Source organism: Protopterus annectens, chromosome 9.part0 (genome assembly GCF_019279795.1).
Source record: "Protopterus annectens isolate FY-2018-M chromosome 9.part0, PAN1.0, whole genome shotgun sequence".
Classification (NCBI taxonomy): domain Eukaryota; kingdom Metazoa; phylum Chordata; order Ceratodontiformes; family Protopteridae; genus Protopterus; species Protopterus annectens.
The window spans coordinates 802,604,122-802,624,238 of record NC_056743.1 but is presented as its reverse complement, the minus strand read 5'-3'; the positions used below and the strand labels follow the sequence as shown (position 1 = coordinate 802,624,238).

General features: G+C 41.6%; 1 protein-coding gene across 2 annotated transcripts in view; it reads right to left on the bottom strand.

Annotated features, from left to right (window-relative positions):
- Positions 1-2,895: 2,895 nt before the first annotated feature.
- Positions 2,896-20,117, bottom strand: part of GALNT6 (polypeptide N-acetylgalactosaminyltransferase 6) — a 1,315,790-nt gene continuing 1,298,568 nt past the window's right edge. For both annotated transcript variants that reach the window (XM_044083436.1, XM_044083437.1), the window contains exon 12: positions 2,896-9,007. In XM_044083436.1, coding sequence (XP_043939371.1) covers positions 8,894-9,007 — 114 coding nt within the window. In that variant the 3' untranslated portion in view covers positions 2,896-8,893. The remainder of the gene's footprint in view (positions 9,008-20,117) is intronic.

Here is a 20,117-nt window from a genome sequence, read left to right as displayed (position 1 = left end):
AAGATTCCCTGGTTGGGATGTGCAGGTAATGCTTCTTTTAAATCTAGAGTTGCAACCAAGCATCTTTGCCTAGCATAGGAAGTAACTGATGAAGAGTCAGCATCTTGAATTTTGGAATGTCCAGAAAGGTGTTTAGAGTAGACGGGTCCAGAACTGGACGCCATGATTTGTCTTTTCTGGGTACGAGAAAAAGCCTGGAATAGAAACCTTGTCCCTTTTCCTCTTTTGGTACTGGTTGAATAGCCTCCATGTGTAAGAGGGAAAGTACTTGTTTTGAGCCTCTGCCCACTGATTTGGGAGCAAGTCTAGCCACCCGTTTGGTGTTGGCAACGTGTGGAAATGAAATCTCTATCCCTGGGACACTATTTAAAACCCATTTGTCCTGGGTTATGAGTTCCCAGTTCTTTGCATGAAGAGTAATCTTTCCCCCCAAAGGGGCGGCTAAAAGGTAAGGGCTTGGTAATTTTAAAAGGAAGTCATTGAGACTGTTTACCATAGGGGGGTGTCTTGTTATTTCCAGATTTGGAAGTGGAGGCCCCCCATTGCTTAGTTCTGAGAGTCCCCTGGGACTGAAACCTGGTGCTTTTGGTGTGTCTGGGTTTGGCTTGAGAGGATCTGGAAGGAGATGGAAAAGACCAATTCTTAGTAGGCCAGTGCCTACTAAATCTTGGAGGTTGCACTTAAGAAATCTTAAAAGTTTGCATAGATTTAGCTTTATCTTCCATCTTTTTTAGAACTTCTTCAGCCTTATTGCCAAACAGACGGTCCTGATTTAAAGGAGCATCCAACAATTTTGCTTTAACATGATCAGGCAAAGATTGCTCCTTAAGCCAAGCATGCCTTCTAAGCACAGACCCAGTAACAGCAGCCCTGCAGGAGGCCTCTAAAGAATCAAAACCACATTGCAAAGTATGTTTTCCAACCTGCTCAGCAGAATGCAATAAATCCTGTAAATCTTTATTTTCCACACAGTCAGGAATCAACATCATTTTCTGTTTAAGCAGTCCAGTAATATGCTGTTGATATTTTAACATATGAAATTGTCAGCTTAAAGCCCTGATTGCCAAGGCTGCAGAAGTAAAAACCTTCTTACCCAATCTATCCAGTGCCCTGGAGTCTCTTATCAGAAGGGGTAGGATTTTTAGCAGTAGAACCTTAATGCATTTGGGCCCCTGAGAAAGGGTTTCTGGATCTGCAACAGGATTTTTGAAAAGGAACTTGTGGGACTCAGGAACCCTGTAGTATTTGTCAGGTTTACTAGGAGCTGGAGGCAGGGAATCAGGGGACATACTGGATTCCGAAAACACATCAACAATGTCTAGTACAGGAGGTATAGCCAAGGGCCTATGCTGAGGTAGAAGAAGGAAATCCCTAAGCCTCTTTTTTGAATCAGAAAAGTCCTGACTTTCCCAGTGGAAATGCTCCCTTAAGGTATGTAAAGTTTCCCCAAAAGAAAAATCCTCAGGACGGGAAGCAGAGGGAATGGAACCCTCTGCATCAGAATTCTCATAAGTAGGTATGCATAAATCCAGGTCATTAGAAGAGTCAGAAGAAACAGAAACCTGATCAGAAGATTCATAATCAAGCTCAGCCCTAGGCCTCTTTGGGGGGGGGGGGGGTTTGACTACCCCTGATTAAAGTAATTAGAATTTCAGACATTTTGATCATTTGTTTATTGGGCATAGGGGCCTGAACATGTGGCCTGGGCGTCGTTTTTTTTTTTAGACATAGATCGAGATTTAGGCCTTAGTAATGAAGGTGGAGTTGATTTAATATGCAAGTCTGCAGGCCTGAATACACCCTCAGAAGCCGGTGCCTGCACAGCAGCTCCGGACCCATCCAAGGTAGAGACATCCGCAGGTTCCATAGGTGATGCCTCTCGCGGCATACGAATGGGTCCCAGTAGAGGCCTGCGAATCAGAAGTAGTGGGTATCAGGGGCTACAAAAGCACCTCACTGAGTACTGGCGAACTGACGACTGGTTTAGGAGAAGCGTCGTCGGCAGTTTTGGACCTCGGCGGCTTGTCTCTGTCTTTATCTTTGTGTTTTTCAGAATCCTGGTAGTCGGATGGCTAACCGACGACATTTCTGGATAATTAAACCATGAACCGAAATATTTACAGGCAAAAATGTACTGATGACGGATAGTGCGCTGATTAAATAAAGCACAAAACCAACAGCAAGGTACGTTGTGGTCAGGGCCTAGACAAGGAATACAGTACGAATGAAAATCTTTGTGAGGTATTTGCTTTCCACACGTAATGCTATTAACTTTTACTGACATCGGTAAGGAGCAAGAAAAAGTTTCCCCAACGGGGTACTTAGCTTCAAGTTGGAAGACTTTGGTTCTGAAACTCAAAAATGAAAATTTCAGGAGTCGGCCGACTGGCACTTGCGAACTTCTTTTGCTTCCGGCACCGCACGGCAAGAAAGACTGATGTAATGGCATTAGATGCATGTTTTATTCCCCTGACGACCTGACGTCATGAAAGAAGGGACAGCAACCGACACAGGACCCAAGACTTTGTTAATCAGGCCGACTGAGGGCAACCTGCCAGCAGATTACCCAAATGTAATGACTGCAACAGTGAAACACGAAGAACATCATAAGTTATAATGTCATTCTTGTAATACAAATGCGCATAATATTTGGCATAAAGGTTTATCAGCTATTTGAGGCAAACTGTATTTTTTATAATTCACTCAGTATTTCTAGTTACTTTTTTCTAGAAGGAAACTATTCAAAAATGTTAATCATTCACATATATGAGCATATTTATTTACATGTACACAGTTTTTCAACTTCGATTCTTTGGTGGTAACTTTAGCTAATGGATTCTTGGATGTTTTACATGACCAACTTAAAAGCTATTTAATTTTATAAAAGGGAATATGTTTTACTAAAGAGCTTTGGAAAAAAAAAAACAAAAAACAATGCACAGCATTGCTGCCTCAAAGTACTGGGTTCTCTGGTTCACTTCCAGCTGGGGTACTGTGCGTGTGAAACTGGCAAATCTCCCCTCTCCCCCCTCCAATATGTGGGGTTTTGCTAGTCTCTCCAGTCATTTCACAAGTCAACAAGGGTATGTTGACAGATGAAGTGGAAATCTTATGAACTAACTGAAAGTACATGTAAAATATTGAACTAGAAATCTTACAAACTAACTCAAAGTACATGTAAAATATGTGTGTGTGGGCTGGCATCCTGGACAAGACTGCCTGCCACAAAAGGCTAAATCTCCCTCATGACTCTGAAAAGGATAAAGTGGTTAAAATAAATGAAGTTTGGTTTACATAACATTTAAAATCCTGGTATAGAGATGTTTTTAACATAAGTACAAGACTAAGGAGAACATAATGACCAAGACTGCTTTAGTTTCCTATTATTTTTATGATTATTTCAATTTCACTAAAATCTGATCTCATCCAGTTGTTCCTAGCCTTTTAATCTTCACTCAGTATCTTGGCTACTAGGTGTGCAAAAATTTATGATACTCTTCCTTGTAAGTGAATTTTCATGAGGAAGTTAGAGCTGCCCTCTTGATAATAGGCACTCAGTATTAAAGCTTAAAGAAAAGGTGCCAGCTCTATTTCACAACGGGATAAAGTGCTAAATGTGGCACACATAACTCAGAAGCTATACAGGGTGGCCCAGAAAGGGTAGGAGTGAAAAAACAATGCTGGAGCCCCCTGCTTTGGGGGTGTGTGCAGTGCAACCATTTGTACTGCAGACACCATGTGGTGGGTGTTGAAGCAAGAGGCAGCACTGTAGGCCACTTCATTTATATCCGCCAACCTATGGATCTGCACACAACAATAATTAGATGCACGTATGGAAGCAAGCATGGGTCACAAGGTATGGCACAGTGGAGTTCCTGCACTAATAAGGTTTGCATGGACATGGCCATCATGGAAAACTCTTACAACCAGCTCTAACAAATGTGGTAATGAATGAACTGGTCAAGTCAGAGTAGGGCTGATGGTTGGCATGCGATGGGGAACACAAAATAAGAGAAAAAAAGCTTAAACAAAACGCAAATATAAATCAGATATTATTCAAATGACATCTAAGCATTTTCATTTCTAAAAGTGTGCCATATTAATAAATGAGGTTAGTGTTTCAAAATGCTAATCTCATCTCGCTCTGACAATCTACAAAATCTGCTCAACAAAACTGCTCAACTCTGAAAAATAAGGGGGCATTCTCTGGCTAGACGTTGCTACTAAACATTTCACCTATTAGGGCACTGTAATAATAAACTCATTCTGGAATCCCTGCAGTTATGTCCACTGTAAAACGGTTAAAGCTAAAGTAACCAGAAGGTCACTGAAGCAATGCTGTGAGTTTTAAACTCATTACATTAGGTACTATACATCATTTACACAGAACATTGTTACATTTATTTTTAAAAATAAAGTCACTTATGTGAAATAGTTATCAGCTTTCTATTGTAACTTTCTTTTGTAACTATGTGGAAGAGCATAACTCTTATATGAGCATTTTCAGCTCATAAATAAGCTGTAAGTGAGCAATCCTCAAAAATGTCTGCAAGTCATTTTTTTTAAACTCTGTAAACAAAGTACCATAAAACCATACCACAGTTTACTTTGTTAGAAAACAGCCTCGAAAGACAATCTACTGTCTACCCATAACTTAATCCACAAGCAGCATTTTTAACAATACTCAAAGATAAGCAACTCTACTGTGATTAACTTTCTTAGCTGGACATAAAGTATGATTCCAAAGGCTGCTGCATTCCACAGTTTCCATGTGAGCCTTTACTGCATACAAACAAATGCAGGGATTAGCACATGGAGTTGAAAACTAAATGTACTGCTGTTTAATAGTATTTTAGACTGTATTACAAGCAAAATGAAATATGATGCTATTTGAGCAAACAAAAATGATCCTTCTTCAGTAAATAACTTGAAATGGAGCACTTTAAAATCCACCTAGTCAAATGGCATGTAGTACCCTTGACATTTAAAGGCACTGCACTGTCTTAAAACTAACAGTACGTACCCAGTTATACATAGTTCCCAAAGATAGGCCACACACAGCCAACAGAAAAACAACAACAACACGGGAACATTTACATCACACAATAATGGGCAGAACCCCAAAATGGAGTGTGTTCCAAGAAAAGGTACAATAACTAGCCACTTTCTTTTAATTCATATTTCAGAATCTTTTCTATATTAGGTCTATATTATATCTACTTTTGTTTGAAATCTAAATATTTTAAAAATGAATTACACTTTCACTCCTCACTGGTTAAGGGAAAAAAACCCAATGATCTTTGGCACGTAAAAAAACACTACAATCCTGAGGAAACATAGTATTGATTAAATATATCCATACACAGAGCCAAATGTACAAAACACTCTGAAATACATACTCCAATAGCCATTTAAAAGACTACAGGAATAAGCCATTTACAAAAACAGTTTTGATCTGTAATGCTGTTTTAAGGTTTCTTCCATGGGCCAAACCACTGATGGGGCCTTGGTGCATAAAATTACCACATTCCAGTTCTCAAACATTTGACTTAAAACCTAATATTTACCCTGTTTTTGACTTTATATGCAATATATTCTAAAATTCTGAAACATAACATTTCAATATATACAGATTCATTTTACATTTTCACAAATTTTGTTAGATATTTACATAATATCATATTATAACAGTAGTCAGTAATCTGAGTTGTTCTAGCTCCACATTTCAAGGCACTGAGGTGTTGTCAATTTGCTGCAATATATTACACCATTTTAGCATCCTGGATGTTATCTGAAATGATCTCTGCAATGGTAAGAAAACCATTGTCATAGGACAAAAATAAAACATAACAGAAATAATGACAAAAGATGCAACTCATGCCAAACAGAAATTTATAAAAAAAAAAAAAAGGGGGGGGGGTCTTTGGTTTCAAGAATGACAACAGTAAAAATTCAGAACATTAAAACATCTCTAACAACCAGGTCAAATGTCGCACCAGTAATTAATGGGCCAGCATCAAAAATCTCCTGAACTAATAAAAAAGCAGTAACAACGCTATATAACACTATTAAGCAGAAGTTTACAATCTTAGACAAAATAACCACTGCAAAATTTAGATTAAACAATGTTAAAACTTTGTGAGTGCAATTCAGTTTAACAGAAGATCTTCAACTTACAGGACCAGCAGTGAACATACCTGTGTTTTAACATAAAATATTGTTAAGACTACATAGAAATTATGGAAAACATGAATTCCATCCATTTCAAATTCTGATAAAACAAATTACGATAAAACAAATTACATTCACACATTGCTCCAATATGCATTAAGACAGACAACATCTCACTGAAATGTGAAGTCTGCCACACAGCTAAACTGTTTCAACAACCAAAGGACTGCAATACATTACCACCATACAAGACGTACCTAGTAACATATCTGGGAAGGAGAAATTAACATTGAAAGAATTCTTAGTGCAGACTTATGAGACTTGGTCAGAAAAATCTTGAAAATCTGCTCTTCCTTCCTTGCTATTGATTTATATAGTAATATTTTTTTCCTGACTGCCGAGACATTTTTTTTCAAATATATGACAAGTATTTTCTGCTGGAAAGATGGATAGCCTTTGTATTTCCTTCAATAACAAGACACTGCTAGAATTACCAGCGACAGTGATGCCACTACTCTGCTGTCTGCCATCATGTTTTATGACCAAAAATCCTTTCTGATCTAGGGAAACATACTGAAACTGTGCATCATGTCTTTAAAAATAAACATTTTCATCTTTCAAATTAGAACTACAGGCTTGGAAACTGGGCTAAGCAAGCACTGATTCATGGCTAGATATGATTGAAGTAAGTGGATTTAATCTAATATTGTAACCCCCAGATACTCCCACCCACTCCATTTTTGGGAAAGGGTCTTTTACAAAATTTCTGATAAATACTATAATACTGCAACTACTTTCAACACCTGCTCAGGGTTTGCACTCAGAATGTTTTGAGTTAAGTACTGCATTAGTGCTGGTAAGTAACCACAGATAGTAACAATATTTATAAGGCTTGTTTCATAACTACAAGCAATGTGCCCATCTTACACAACACTGTTACCAACAACAGCAGCTGATATCACTGAGTAACAAATGAGATCAGTGAGTTAAACATTTATAAAGACCATCTAGATGGTGAAAGCACAACATGGGTATATTTTAATAAATGCAGAAAAACAAAACAAGAATGAAAACTATGACACACTCTTAATGGGTAATCCCGTGAGCCAGAAATGATGAAAGTTTCCTCTATGGAACAATCATGTGGTAATGGTGAAATCTGGTGGGAAAAAAAAGCCCAAGTACTCTGACTGAAATTCAAAATATAAGCAATGCATTAATTTTATTAAAACAACTTGCCTCCCCTATGTGTGGGCGCGCACTTATACACACACCCACACATGTGTGCGTGTTTGTGTGTATACATATCTATGTGGGTGTGTATGTGTGACATCTACAGATATAGACACACACACACACACACATTACATCTACACAAGGGCACCTACATGCATCCCTGCAAAAGTGCATGTTGAGGATGCAAATAAGGTGAAATTTCTTCTCTTGGCCAATTCCACTCTTAGCTGTCTACGTTAAAGATGATTCTTACACAGCTAACACAGCAATCAGCAGATACACAGTTACCAAAATGTGTATTTATCAACAGCAGCCTTATTATCTGTATATGTTTGGAATACATCTCTTTTGAGGGCATCCATTCAGACCTGTGTGTTAAACTATAATGTACAGTGAGACAGACTACCCTTTTTTAAAAGTAGCACTGTTCTCCCAAAATGCCATTCTAAGACCATGCCTAACAGATCCGACAGCACCACAGAATTGCAGGTACCTTCCAAGTAATGAACAGACATGAAATGGAGAGATTTTGGCCAAAGACTCATTAGCAGCAAGTGCACAAATTCTTAGTAGTAATATGTAATCTACATCACAGTGAGCGTAACACACACCATTGTAAAAGTGCTCCTGCATACAATTTTAGGGTACAACATGTATGAACTTGGATTGCAACAAAGTCTAATAACTTAAGAATGAAAGACCATTTTACAATGTAAGAGGTCTTCATGGCACTGTTAATATTTTACTGATCAAATATATCAACATACAAATTTTATTTTTCAAACCGTTCCTAAATGCGCACATTTTTAGGGCAGCTGCATGTGAGACTGTCTCTAAGATCAAGACTGTAGTAGCACTGTGCAAATGAACTGCAGAAACGTCTTTGTTCTACAATCTCATACAGTAGTTTAGTTTCTTCTCAAACCAGACAAAGAACTTGAAGCTTCATTATCACTAGTGGAACAGAACTAGGAACACAGTGAGAAGCTGTACAGTGTTCAACATTTGACATGTTTCAGAGTCTCTGAAATGTGCACTTCCCAGGCTCAGCAATGTTTTTTTAATCTTTGTTTTTATATACACACATCTGTTTCAGAGTTCATTAGAAAAGTAAATAGCACAGCAAAAGCCAGTGCTTAGATAATGGCTCATTTACTGCAGGTACACAGGCAAAAGAATGTGCCTGGGTTTGAACACCCAAGAAGTGAAACAAGTTGCGTTTATCATGCACCTACAACAAATGAACTGTAAGCTGATGTCTGGATTAGTGCTGCTAACTTGTGTGTCATAATAATCAGACTAGTACACTGCATCTTGGAAGTGAGACATCACTACTTCTGTCCATTTTGAGTGGTCATTCTTTTGTCGGGTTTCTTTTTTTCTTAGTTCATTCGGAGACTACTTATTAAACAGTTTCACTGGTTGAACAAAACTGTGTGCTGTAACTGTTGCTATGAATAAACTTGTTCATTCCTTCCACGGGAGATCAGGTGAAAATCCACTGCTGATTTACATCTGATGGGTTACAGGCAGTCATTGATGGGTGCTCCCCCTCAGATGTTAAGCACTGATTAGAAGCAACATTTTTGATCAGGTGATCCTGAAATACGACAACAAATGGTAACAAAAATAAATAAAACTTTGTTTAAAAAAACAGAAAAGAAAAACTGTGATATGGAACTGTACTTATGAATTTACAAGAAAATAAAGACAACTGTAACAAACATTTTCACCTGTTTTGATCACACTTGTAACCAAGTACTGGAAGAAGCAAGAGTCCGAAATTCTAAATGCAGCAATACTGCAGTAACTTAATCAACACTTTCTTAATATAATTATTCCTACAGAACTTAAATGGACATGCTATGCAAAGCTTTCAATTTATCTGCATTCACTTAAACTTCAAAAACAACTCTGACTACAAGTGCAGGACAATTCTTTTCCTCGTAGCTGAGATAATCTATAATTCATTAAAATATTCAGTTCCTGCTACAGTGGTGTAGGTGTAACACCCATTTGTTTAACTTCAATACTCAGCAACAAATCACAGATTCCTAGTACTTCTTTCCTCTATATAATGAGATGAAAAGCTTAGTGTTTATTTCCTTCTGAACATTGTATATTAAACATTCTACAAGCACTACTATGGAACAATTTTCATTTTCTACCTATGCTGCTGTAGGAATGATCCACTACTTGTTCAAGTGACTTGTGCACAACTTTCCAACTACCACTTCAGCAATCTTTGTACAGCTCTACATTGAAGGCATTAGTTAAGACAGTGGTACAAATATTCTCATCTCTATAAGCCACAAAGTGGCAAGGAGTTGTTCAGGGAAAATGTACTCAACCGTGTACTCGGAACATGCCTACCTATATTCTTATATTAAGTACACCATAGCAAGTACAATACAAGGCAAATGGGAGAAATGTTAGTATGCCTCACAGCAGGTTTCAGTTAAAGATAAAATCATGACTATGCTTTTTCAGTTTCCCACCCAAGCGGTGACTGAACTTTATTCCCAGTAAGTCCATTCATCTATCTTCCCTCTCCTTCTCCCATCTTTTGTGTGTGTGTGTGTGTGTGTGTGTGTGTGTATGTGTGTGGGGCAACGTGAGTGAAGGCAGATGCTCCCATCTCAAAAAGGTGTCTGATATTTTTTTATAGTTCTCCTACACCCTCCTCAAAGTGGCTAAATCAGGTGCTGTGCAGAGCTAGGGTGGTACTTGTGTCTATGGCAGCTAGCTAGAGAATTCAATACTTTGGTTAATGCTTCAGAGATTCTAGGCATAGAAAACTTATTGACAAGCTCTTCCCTGATGCCACTCCTACAGTGGGACTAGACTGACACCCCCTACTCAGGAAAGGCAAGCCAACAGTGTCTGCTCATGCTCATCTCTTCCCAGCTGGCTCCACCAGCTCTCAAGCCACTGTCCAAACCCAGGTCATCTGGTACACAGTTATGCCTCCATCCTTCATCATAAAGCCAACTAAACTCTCTGAAGCAGTTCTCCAATTAATTAATAAGTTAATTTACAAAGCAACAGAAAGTCAAGAACTGTTTACAATGTATAACATTTTATTGAGATACATAACTTATATACAGCTTCTATACTGCAGTACAAAGCTGGGATGACTCTTGTCTACTTCACATAAGTAAGTGATGCAAGATGATTGATACTCACAAAGTAACACCACAGAGGATAGATGGGAACACAGTTTAACATTTCATCAAGAAGTTGGCTCTTTGGCGGTTGCAGCCCTTCCTCACACAGTACTACAGCTTCATTACAAGAACTCATGTCTGCACTAATGGTGAAGGGGCAGTAGCAACAGCTTCCTGAGCTTTCAGCATCTGAGCTTGGGCAGCAACCTAGATGTACATGGTTTGGGGTGAATCTAGTCCAGACTGCTCCCCTGCACAAGCTAGCATTGGTTAAAAGACACTGACCTTCTCACAGGGAAAGGGTCAATCAGTAAAGCAAGGCAATGCTCAGTGCCTAAATGGAAAGCTGCTGAACTCTAAAGGACTAAGCACCCAGAATAGGCCATGCCAATGGATTGCTTCCAGAGAGTAAGAGATCTCCAGTGGGAACTACCCCCCGAAATGAAAGGCAGGGCATCTTAACAATGAAACCGTCAGGACAGGTATATGGAAGGATCACCTCTTACCCTGCTCAGGCCCATACAGTGAACCATCAGGAACACTGGAGACTTAGGGATCTCAAAAGCTGCCCCTGCAACATGATGTCTGACACCAAAAACCCAGAAGAATCACCAGGGTGGCTCCCAAAAGCAAGCTGAACTTGTGTATTAGTAGCCTCTTATGACCTCAAGGGGAAACTGACATAACAGTTAAGCCCAGAAATGGCATGACAGTACTCAAAGAAAACCAAGTAGTCAAATCACCATGGTCCTGAGAGAGGGAAAACTTTGAGGCCTTCCTTCACCCAAGAAAGAGAAGCAGTGGCCAGTGGCCATCATCTGTAGGAAGAGAGATCTTTGGCATGCATTTCAGCTCCACCACAGAAGAACACATGGAAGTAAAATGGGGAAAATTAGCAGAAGAGTGGCCAGGGTAACAGACTGAACCCTCATCTGTTAAGCTCTTGTAGGGGGGGGGGGGGTCTTCCCATTTGATCTAAACAAGACAGCTACTCAAATCTTTCCCACACTACAACCCATGAATATTGGACGATGCAAGCAGAGCTTCTCAGGACACAAAGTCAGGTAGGTCTTTATCTTCTCCTAGAAAAATAAGAACTCAAATGGCAACAGACAGAGACCTTCAACATCAAGGGGGATAGTCCCCTACCCAAGATCCCGTCAAACAAGGATCACAAACTAACTCAAAATGCCCACTGCTGTTAAAGACTATGTCCAGCTAAAAACTGCCCAGATCACCACCTCCATAATGACCTCTGTCATGCCCTTCTCTCCAGTTACACACCCTTTCTTTATACCACACTTAAGGCATCCACTGCAGATAACATCTTTGATTGGAGGACCAATGCAGTACATTTAATAGGGTCAGAATGAGATATTCCTTCATCTCAGACTCGAGAAAGGCCTCATGCATGGTTATCAATGATGGCAATGGACAGACTAAAGCCTGGTGAAATGAAACACATAGATGATGGCCCAATCTTGATGTGGCAGAAGAATAAGCCTTCCTGCTAAACTTGTCCCCTGGTTGGGGTACCCTGTTCCCCACCAGAGAGAGAATGGAGTGTGACCTCTGGCCATGCTAAAGGCATACAAATCACGACCATAAGATGGTCAGCCTTGAAATGGATAGAAAAACATCACTCCAACTTGTCGTGGACTGAAATGTAGAACTTGTGCTCCTTGGGCTGCTTTAGCAGAGTTAAAATGCTTCCAGGCCTTTAAAATAACATCCAAGGAGACACACTGCAAAATGGGTCCCACACTACCCTGAACAAGAACACATCCCTTTAAGCAGTGCAAGACCTCGCTGGAGGAGGAGGCAGCTCATAAGGAGTAGGAAGAATACTGGGAGTCCAAAGATTAACACATCTCTAAAAACAAAGGCTACCTGCTTAACTGTCCCCAACCACGGGACTTAGGGGAAAAAGCCCCATAACCTCTGAATGCCTCAGAGTGAGTGTGAAACAGATGTGCATGTGACTGAGCTGACTGGAGTCTGCACACAGATTTGTGTGGTTCAAAAGTAGAGAAATGTTTCACCTATGACTTTATTTCCCACCAAGAGTTAAACCACCACTTCATTTCCAGTGACTGAGCAGTGGCCTCCCATCAAGGACAAATCAGGCAAGCAAGATTGGGGGGGGGGGGGGGGGGTGAGTTCCTAAAGGAAAAGACAAATCCTGAGTACTCCACTATATGAGCAGATGACTAAGGGGGTTGCTCCCCATTATTAATCTAGGTTTATTGAAAATGGAGCTGAGCAGGTGGAGAAATATGGTGATGTCATCCTGGGATGAATGCCCTTGTATAGAAGTCAAGGTATGCTCTTCCAAGCAGCAAACCCTCTATGGAAACAGACAACTGGAATCAGATCAATCCCCTGTTAACTTTTGATGATCCATGTACCTGGCTGGCTCAGGAAACTATGGCAACACAGACCCACCTATAGGGCGACCCAAGCAACAGTCAATTCTCTCAGTACAGTCTAAGGTGTTGAAACTCTGGTACAACCCATTGGACAACGTTGTCAATCTTCAGAATTCAGAAATATTCATCATCAAAAATAAATCTACAGGGCACACAAATGGAAGAAAATATCTGAACGTCAGTCACTGTAAAGTACAACTGTGTACACTTACCATAAATGTAGATGTTCGAGTGTATTCACTGTTGCAGTCATTTCATTTGCGTTATCTGCTTGCAGGTAGCCCTCAGTTGGCCTGATTAACAAAGTCTTGGTCCTGCGTCGGTTGCTGTCCCTTCTTCCATGACGTCAGGTCGTCAGGGGTATAAAACATGCAGCCAATGCCATTACATCAGTTTTTCTTGCCCCAGATTTCAGGTGCCGCCCTAATGGGAAGCAATTAAGTATAAAAGTACAAGGATATACCCCCAACAAAAAAGCAAATACACCAAAAAGGCTTTTGAGCATAGTAAAGGAAAGTAGAGGTATAGCCAAAAGAAGTTAGGGGGCTGGAGGGAGGGTAACCAAGACTGAAACGGTGAATACACTCAAACATCTACATTTATAGTAAGTGTATACAACTGTACTACGTTCTTCGTGTTTCACTCATTCAGTCATTACATTTGGGTAGATTCCCAAAGCTATGGTTGTGAGGAGGAATTTAGATAGCATTAGGGCCAGCTATAAGGCCCTGCAAGACTGCAGTGGCAAAGCCAGCTCTGGATTTAGAGGAAACTGGCAAATGAGAACGCTTGGTGAAAGTATGCACAGAACTCCAGGTAGCAGCTTCTAGGATGTCCCTGGTAGGGAAGCCTCTGAGAAAGGCTGTAGAGGTAGATGCAGCCCTGGTGGAGTGAGGTCTGATCCCCTGGGAGATGAGTTTTCCATGGTGCTTATAGCAGAAATTAATGAAATGGCTTATCCATTTAGAAATAGTTTGCTGTGAAATAGCCTTCCCCTTTGCCCCTGCAGCAAATGCCACCAGCAGTTGTTCAGATTTCCATTGAGGTTTAGTCCTGTCCAAGTAGAATCTAAGCTGTCTGTGCACATCTAAGGAATGAAGTATCCGTTCCACTTTATTCTCTAGATTGGGAAAGAAAGTTTGCAAATGAATGGATTGATTAAGAGCCACACTGGATACCACCTTGGACATGAAGGATGGATTGGTTCTGGGGGACACCCTGTCTGCATGAAAGATGATGAAAGGCTCCACTGCCATAAGGGCCTGTAAATTCAGATACCCTTCTAGCTGAAGTGATTGCTAAAAGGAAAGCTGTTTTCCAAGAAATAAATTTTAAGTCTGAAGTAGCAGCTGGCTTGAAAGGAGGTAGAGTGAGTTTCTCAAAGACAAAGATAAGGTCCCAGGCTGGGGTTGGAGCTCTCCTGGGTGGTCTCAAAATTTTGGCCCCTCTGAGGAACTGCTTGAGCAGTGGATGAGAGAAGAGGGGTGGTTATGTGTTATAATGAGCTGAAATGGCTGATGTGTGGATTTTAATGGAGGAAAAAGACAAGCCCTTGTGAAGCATCTCAGTTAAGTATTGTAAAATCTGAGGTAAACAGGGTGCTGCTGTGCTCATCCCTTGAGACTGGTTCCAGGCACAGAATCTTTTCCATTTTTCAGCATAAGATTTTCTAATACTAGGCTTCCTTGCCTCTAAAATGATATCCATCACAGGTTTGCTGAGGGATGGTAAAGGAGAGATAAAGTAATTAGCCAGGCTGCAAGGTTCAGTGTTAGAAGCTGAGGGTGCAGAATCTGATTCTCCTGCTGAGACAGCAGGGAAGGAGTCTGAGGCAGGTACCATGGAGCTAACTGTGACACACTGCGCAGGAGGGGGTACCAGTGTTGGGGCGGCCAGTCTGGAGCAATCAAAATCATCCCTGGTTTGTCCGGTTTGATTTTTAGTAGCACTTTGGAGAACAGAGGCATAGGAGGGAAGGCATAGACTGATAGATATTTTCCAGCTGAAGGACACAGCATCCACTTTCCAGACTTGTTTGTGGGGAGTCGTGCAAAATTTGTCCAATTGGTAGTTCTGGGGAGAGGCAAACAGGTTTATATCTGGGCTCCCCCATTTGCTTGTCAACATGTTGAAAATCCTTGGTTCCAGTTTCCACTCGTGTGGGTCCATGAGGTTTCTGCTTAGTCCATCTGCCAGTGTATTTAATTTTCCTGGCAGGAATTGAGCTTGTAGGTGCACTTGGTAGCTCAAGGCTGTGTTCCACAATGCCATGGCTAGTCTGCAGAGGGGGTAAGAATGTGTACCCCCTGCTTGTTTATGTACCACATAACAGTGGTGTTGTCTGTCTTTACCATTAGTTGTCCTGGAAGAATGTGGTCCTTGAAGGCTGTCAGAGCATTCTGTACAGCTAACATTTCTTTTTGATTGATATGCAGGTGCATTTGACTTGGGTTCCGTCTGCCCTGAATGCACTTCCAGCCAGGTGAGTCCCCCCATGCATAGCCTGATGAGTCTGTTGTTAGGGTTTGGGAGGCAGGGGGTGGTGTGAAAGGTAGTCCCTTGTTTTGGTGGCAGGCCTCTGCCCACCAAAGGGACTCTAGGCATAGGTAAGGTATGATAGGAAACATTGTTTCTAGGTGTTGAGAATGTTGACACCATAGGCTTTTCAGATACCACTGTAGTTTCACCTTATGCAGTCTTGCATATGGAATTAGAAGAATGCAGGAGGCCATGAACCCCAAGGCTTGCAGTATTTGTCTTGCAGATAGCAGGGTTTTTGTGGCCACTTGTTTGAAGTAGGTTGTCAAATTAATTTGTTTCGCTGGCATGAGGTAAGCCATCTGGGAAGTTGCATTCAAGCTTGCTCCCAGGAATATAATTTGTTGACAGGGTACCAGGTATGATTTCTTTCCGTTTATAGTGTACCCCAGACAAGTTAGAACCCTTTGTACAAAGGCCAGATGATTCAAAAGTATGTCCTGGCTTTCTGCCTGAATTAAACAATCGTCCAGGTATGGGTATATTTGAATATTTCTTTACCTGCAAAATGCAATAACTGGAGCTAGGCACTTTGTGAATACCCTGGGCGCAGTAGACAAGCCAAAGGGCAGTGCAGAGAACTGATAGTGCGTGTAGCCTGCTTTGAAGTGTAAGTATCTTCTGCAAGATTCCCTGATTGGGATGTGCAGGTATGCTTCTTAAATCTAGTGTTGCCAACCAGGCATCTTAGCCTAGCATAGAAAGTAATTGGTGAAGAGTCAGCATCTTGAAATTTGGAATCTCCAAAAAAGGTGTTTAGAGTAGACAGGTCCAGGATAGTATGCCATGAATTGTCGTTTTTGGGTACCAGGAAAAGTTTCGAGTAGAAACCCTGTCCCTTTTCCTCTTCTGGTACCAGATGAACAGCCCCCATGCTTAAGAGAGAAAGGACTTGTTTTTGGGCCTCTGCCCACTGACTTGGGGGTAGGTTCGGCCACCCGCTTGGTGTTGGCAACGTGTGGAAGTGAAATCTGTATCCCTGGGACACTATATTTAAAACCCATTTGTCCTGGGTAATGAGTTCCCAATTCTTTGCATGAAGAGCAATCTTTCCCTCCAAAGGGGCAGTCAGCTGATAAGTGCTTGGAAATTTTAAAAGGAAGTCATTGAGACAGTTTACCATAGGGGGAGTCTTATTATTCCCAGATTTGGAAGTGGAGACCCTCCACTGCTTAGTTCTGTGTGTACCCTGGGGCTGAAAAGTACAGCTGTGTACCTACCATAAATGTAGATGTTTGAGTGTATTCACTGTTGCAATCATTACACTTGGGTTATCCTGCTGGCAGGCTACCTGCAGTCGACCAGAGTTCCAAAGTCTAGGTCTGGCATCGGTTGCTGTTGCCTCTTCCCTGACGTCAGTGTGCCAGGGGTATAAAAGATGCAACCAACGCCATTTTCTTCAGTTTTTCTTGCCCCAGATGTCAGGTGCCCCCAGATAGGAAGTCTAAAAAAATTATGCCAAAAAGCATGCATGTAGTAAAATAAACATTTCCTTCATCTACAAGCAAATACAGGTTGTATAGAGTTGAGAAGTACAGGAAAGTCCCAGCAAAGAAAAGGGGGATAGTTGGTGGGTAAACCTGGACTGCAACAGTGAATACACTCGAACATCTACATTTATGGTAGGTACACAACTGTACTATGTTCATCGTGTTTCACTGTTGCAGTCATTACACTTGGGTAGAATCCCAAAGTTGAGGTTGGGTGGCTGGGCCTAAATAGGATTAGGAGAGGCTAAGAGGCCCTGCAGAACTGCAGTGGCAAAGCCTGCTCTGGATTTAGAGTAGAGAGGTAAGTGGTAGTGCTTGGTGAAAGTGTGCACTGAACTCCATGTTGCAGCTTCTAAAATGTCTTTGGTCGTTACTCCTCTGAGAAAGGCTGCTGAAGTGGCTGCTGCTCTGGCAGAATGTGGCCTAATGCCCTTAGGCACTGATTTGCCATGTTGTGCATAGCAGAAGCGAATGCAGTGTCCTATCCATTTTGAAATAGTCTGCTTTGAGATAGGCTTTCCTTGTGATGCTGCAGCATAAGCTACAAACAGTTGCTCAGTTTTTCTGCAAGCTTTTGTTTTGTCCAAGTAGAATCGCAGCTGCCTGTGTATGCCCAAAGCATGCAGAAGTCTTTCCCCTTTATTCTGGGGATTTGGATAGAATGTTGGCAAATGAATAGTTTGGTTAAGAGCCACACTGGCATAAAAGTTGGGTTTGTCCTTAGAGAGACCCTGTCCTGATGAAAAATGATGAAAGGTTCCACTGCCATTAATGCCTGCAACTCTGAGACTCTTCTTGCTGAAGTTATTGCTAGGAGCAGAGCAGTTTTCCATAAGAATTTTATATCAGCTGTGCTGGCTGGTTCAAAAGGAGGCAGTGTGAGCTTTTCTAAAACAAAGTTGAGGTCCCAAGTAGGTATTGGTGCTCTCCTTGGGGGTCTTATGTTTTTTGCCCCTCTGAGGTACTGTCTTAGTAGTGGATGTGAAAAAATAGGAGGATCCGTATTGTAATGAGCTGAAATGGCAGAGGCATGGATCTTTATTGATGAGAAGGCTAGGTCTTTGTCCAGCATCTCAGTTAGGTATTGAAAATCTGAGGTATATTTGGGACAAGTGGTTCGAGTCCTTGTGCCTGGTTCCAAGCACAGAATCTCTCTCATTTTTCTGCATAAGATTTCCTAGTGCTGGGCCTCCTGGCTTCTAAAATGACATCCATAACCACTTCAGAGAGATGTGGTCTGAGTGGCTATATTATCTGCCATGCAGCCAGATTTAAGGTTCTGAGTTGACTGTGCAGAATCTGATTGTTTTGTTGAGTCAGAAGATAAGGAATTTGAGGTAAAGGCCAGGCTGGGCCTTGAGACAAGCTTTTTAGGATTGGGTACCAGTGCTGGCATGGCCAGTCTGGGGCAAACAGGATCATTTTTGGCTTCTCTTGTCTGACTTTTAGGAGCACCTTGGGAAGAAGAGGCAGTGGAGGAAAGGCATAAACTGTTAGGGTTTTCCAGCTGAATGATAGAGCATCCACTTTCCATATATGTGAGTGATAACGTCTTGTGCAGAATCTCTGTACTTGGCAGTTGTGAGGGGAGGCAAAAAGATCTATGTCTGGGCGTCCCCATTTCCTTGTTATCATGCTGAACACCTGTGGATTTAGTTTCCATTCGTGAGGATCCATGAGATTTCTGCTTAGTTCGTCTGCCAGTGTATTTTTCGTTCCTGGCAGGAATTGTGCCTGCAGACGTACTTGATAGGTCAGTGCTGTGTTCCACAAAGTCATGGCTTGCCTGCAGAGGGGGGTAGGAATTTGTGCCCCCTTGCTTGTTTATGTACCACATAACTGTGGTATTGTCCGTCTTTACCAATAGTTGTCCTGGATGTAGTAGATCCTTGAAGTCTGTCAGGGCATTCTGTACAGCTAGCATCTCTTTTTGATTGATGTGAAGATGCATTTGTTCCTTGGGCCACGTGCCCTGAATACATTTTCCTGCCATGTGTGCCCCCCAGGCATAATCCGATGCATCTGTTGTTAATGTCTGCCTGAATGTGGGTAAGGTGAAAGGCTGTCCCTTGTTGTGGTGACAGGCCTGGGACCACCATCGAAACTCCTGTTGTAGGCAGGGAATAAGAAGTTATGTACTCACCATAACGTTCCATCTGAGTAGGTATCTTCATTTGTCTGCAACCTTTGGGATATGGATCCGATCTCGGATCCGAGCCGGCAACTTCTATCACAGCATAGATCTGAGCTCCTAGCTCCTCCCTTTACCCATAATCCCCTACCAACCCTGACTGACCTCAGATCAAATTTGCCCCATAGCACAGCTAATACTGTGTCCCAGAGGGAACTAATCTAAAGAACCCCAAGTAGGATCATATTGGTCGGGGGGATGGTTGCAGACAAATGAAGATACCTACTCAGATGGAACGTTATGGTGAGTACATAACTTCTTAATCTGAAGTAGGAACTTCATTTGTCAGCAACATTTGGGACAGAGTCCCCAGCTACCTAAATCTTGGATGGCCTTCATGGAAGAATATTCCGGAGCACTGCAGAGCCAAAAGACACCCTACCTCGGGGGACAATATCTACTTTGTAGCGGCTGATAAAGGTATGAGATGAAGCCCAAGTGGCTGTGGAACAAATGTCATCCAAAGAAACCCTAGCCTTGAAAGCAGCCGATGTAGCAACGGCCCTAGTAGAATGAGCACGGACTCCCTGAGGTGCAGGCCTTCCCGAGCTCTGATATGCTAAGAGAATACAACTAGATATCCATCGGGAGAGGGTAACTTTAGAAACCGACTTGCCGAAGTTGTTTTTGGCAAAGGAGACAAACAACTGATCGGACTGTCTATGACCAGTAGTTCGATGAATATAAAAACGTAGTTGTCTGTGCACGTCTAAAGAGTGCAGCTTATACTCTCCTTTGTTTTTGAAAGTTGGGGAAGAATACTGGAAGATTAATAGATTGATTAATGTTAGCTTCCGAAGATACCTTAGGTAGAAAAGACGGATTGATCCTGAGGTGAACTCTGTCTGGGTGGAAGACCAAATACGGTGGTTTGACACAGAGAGCCTGGAGTTCC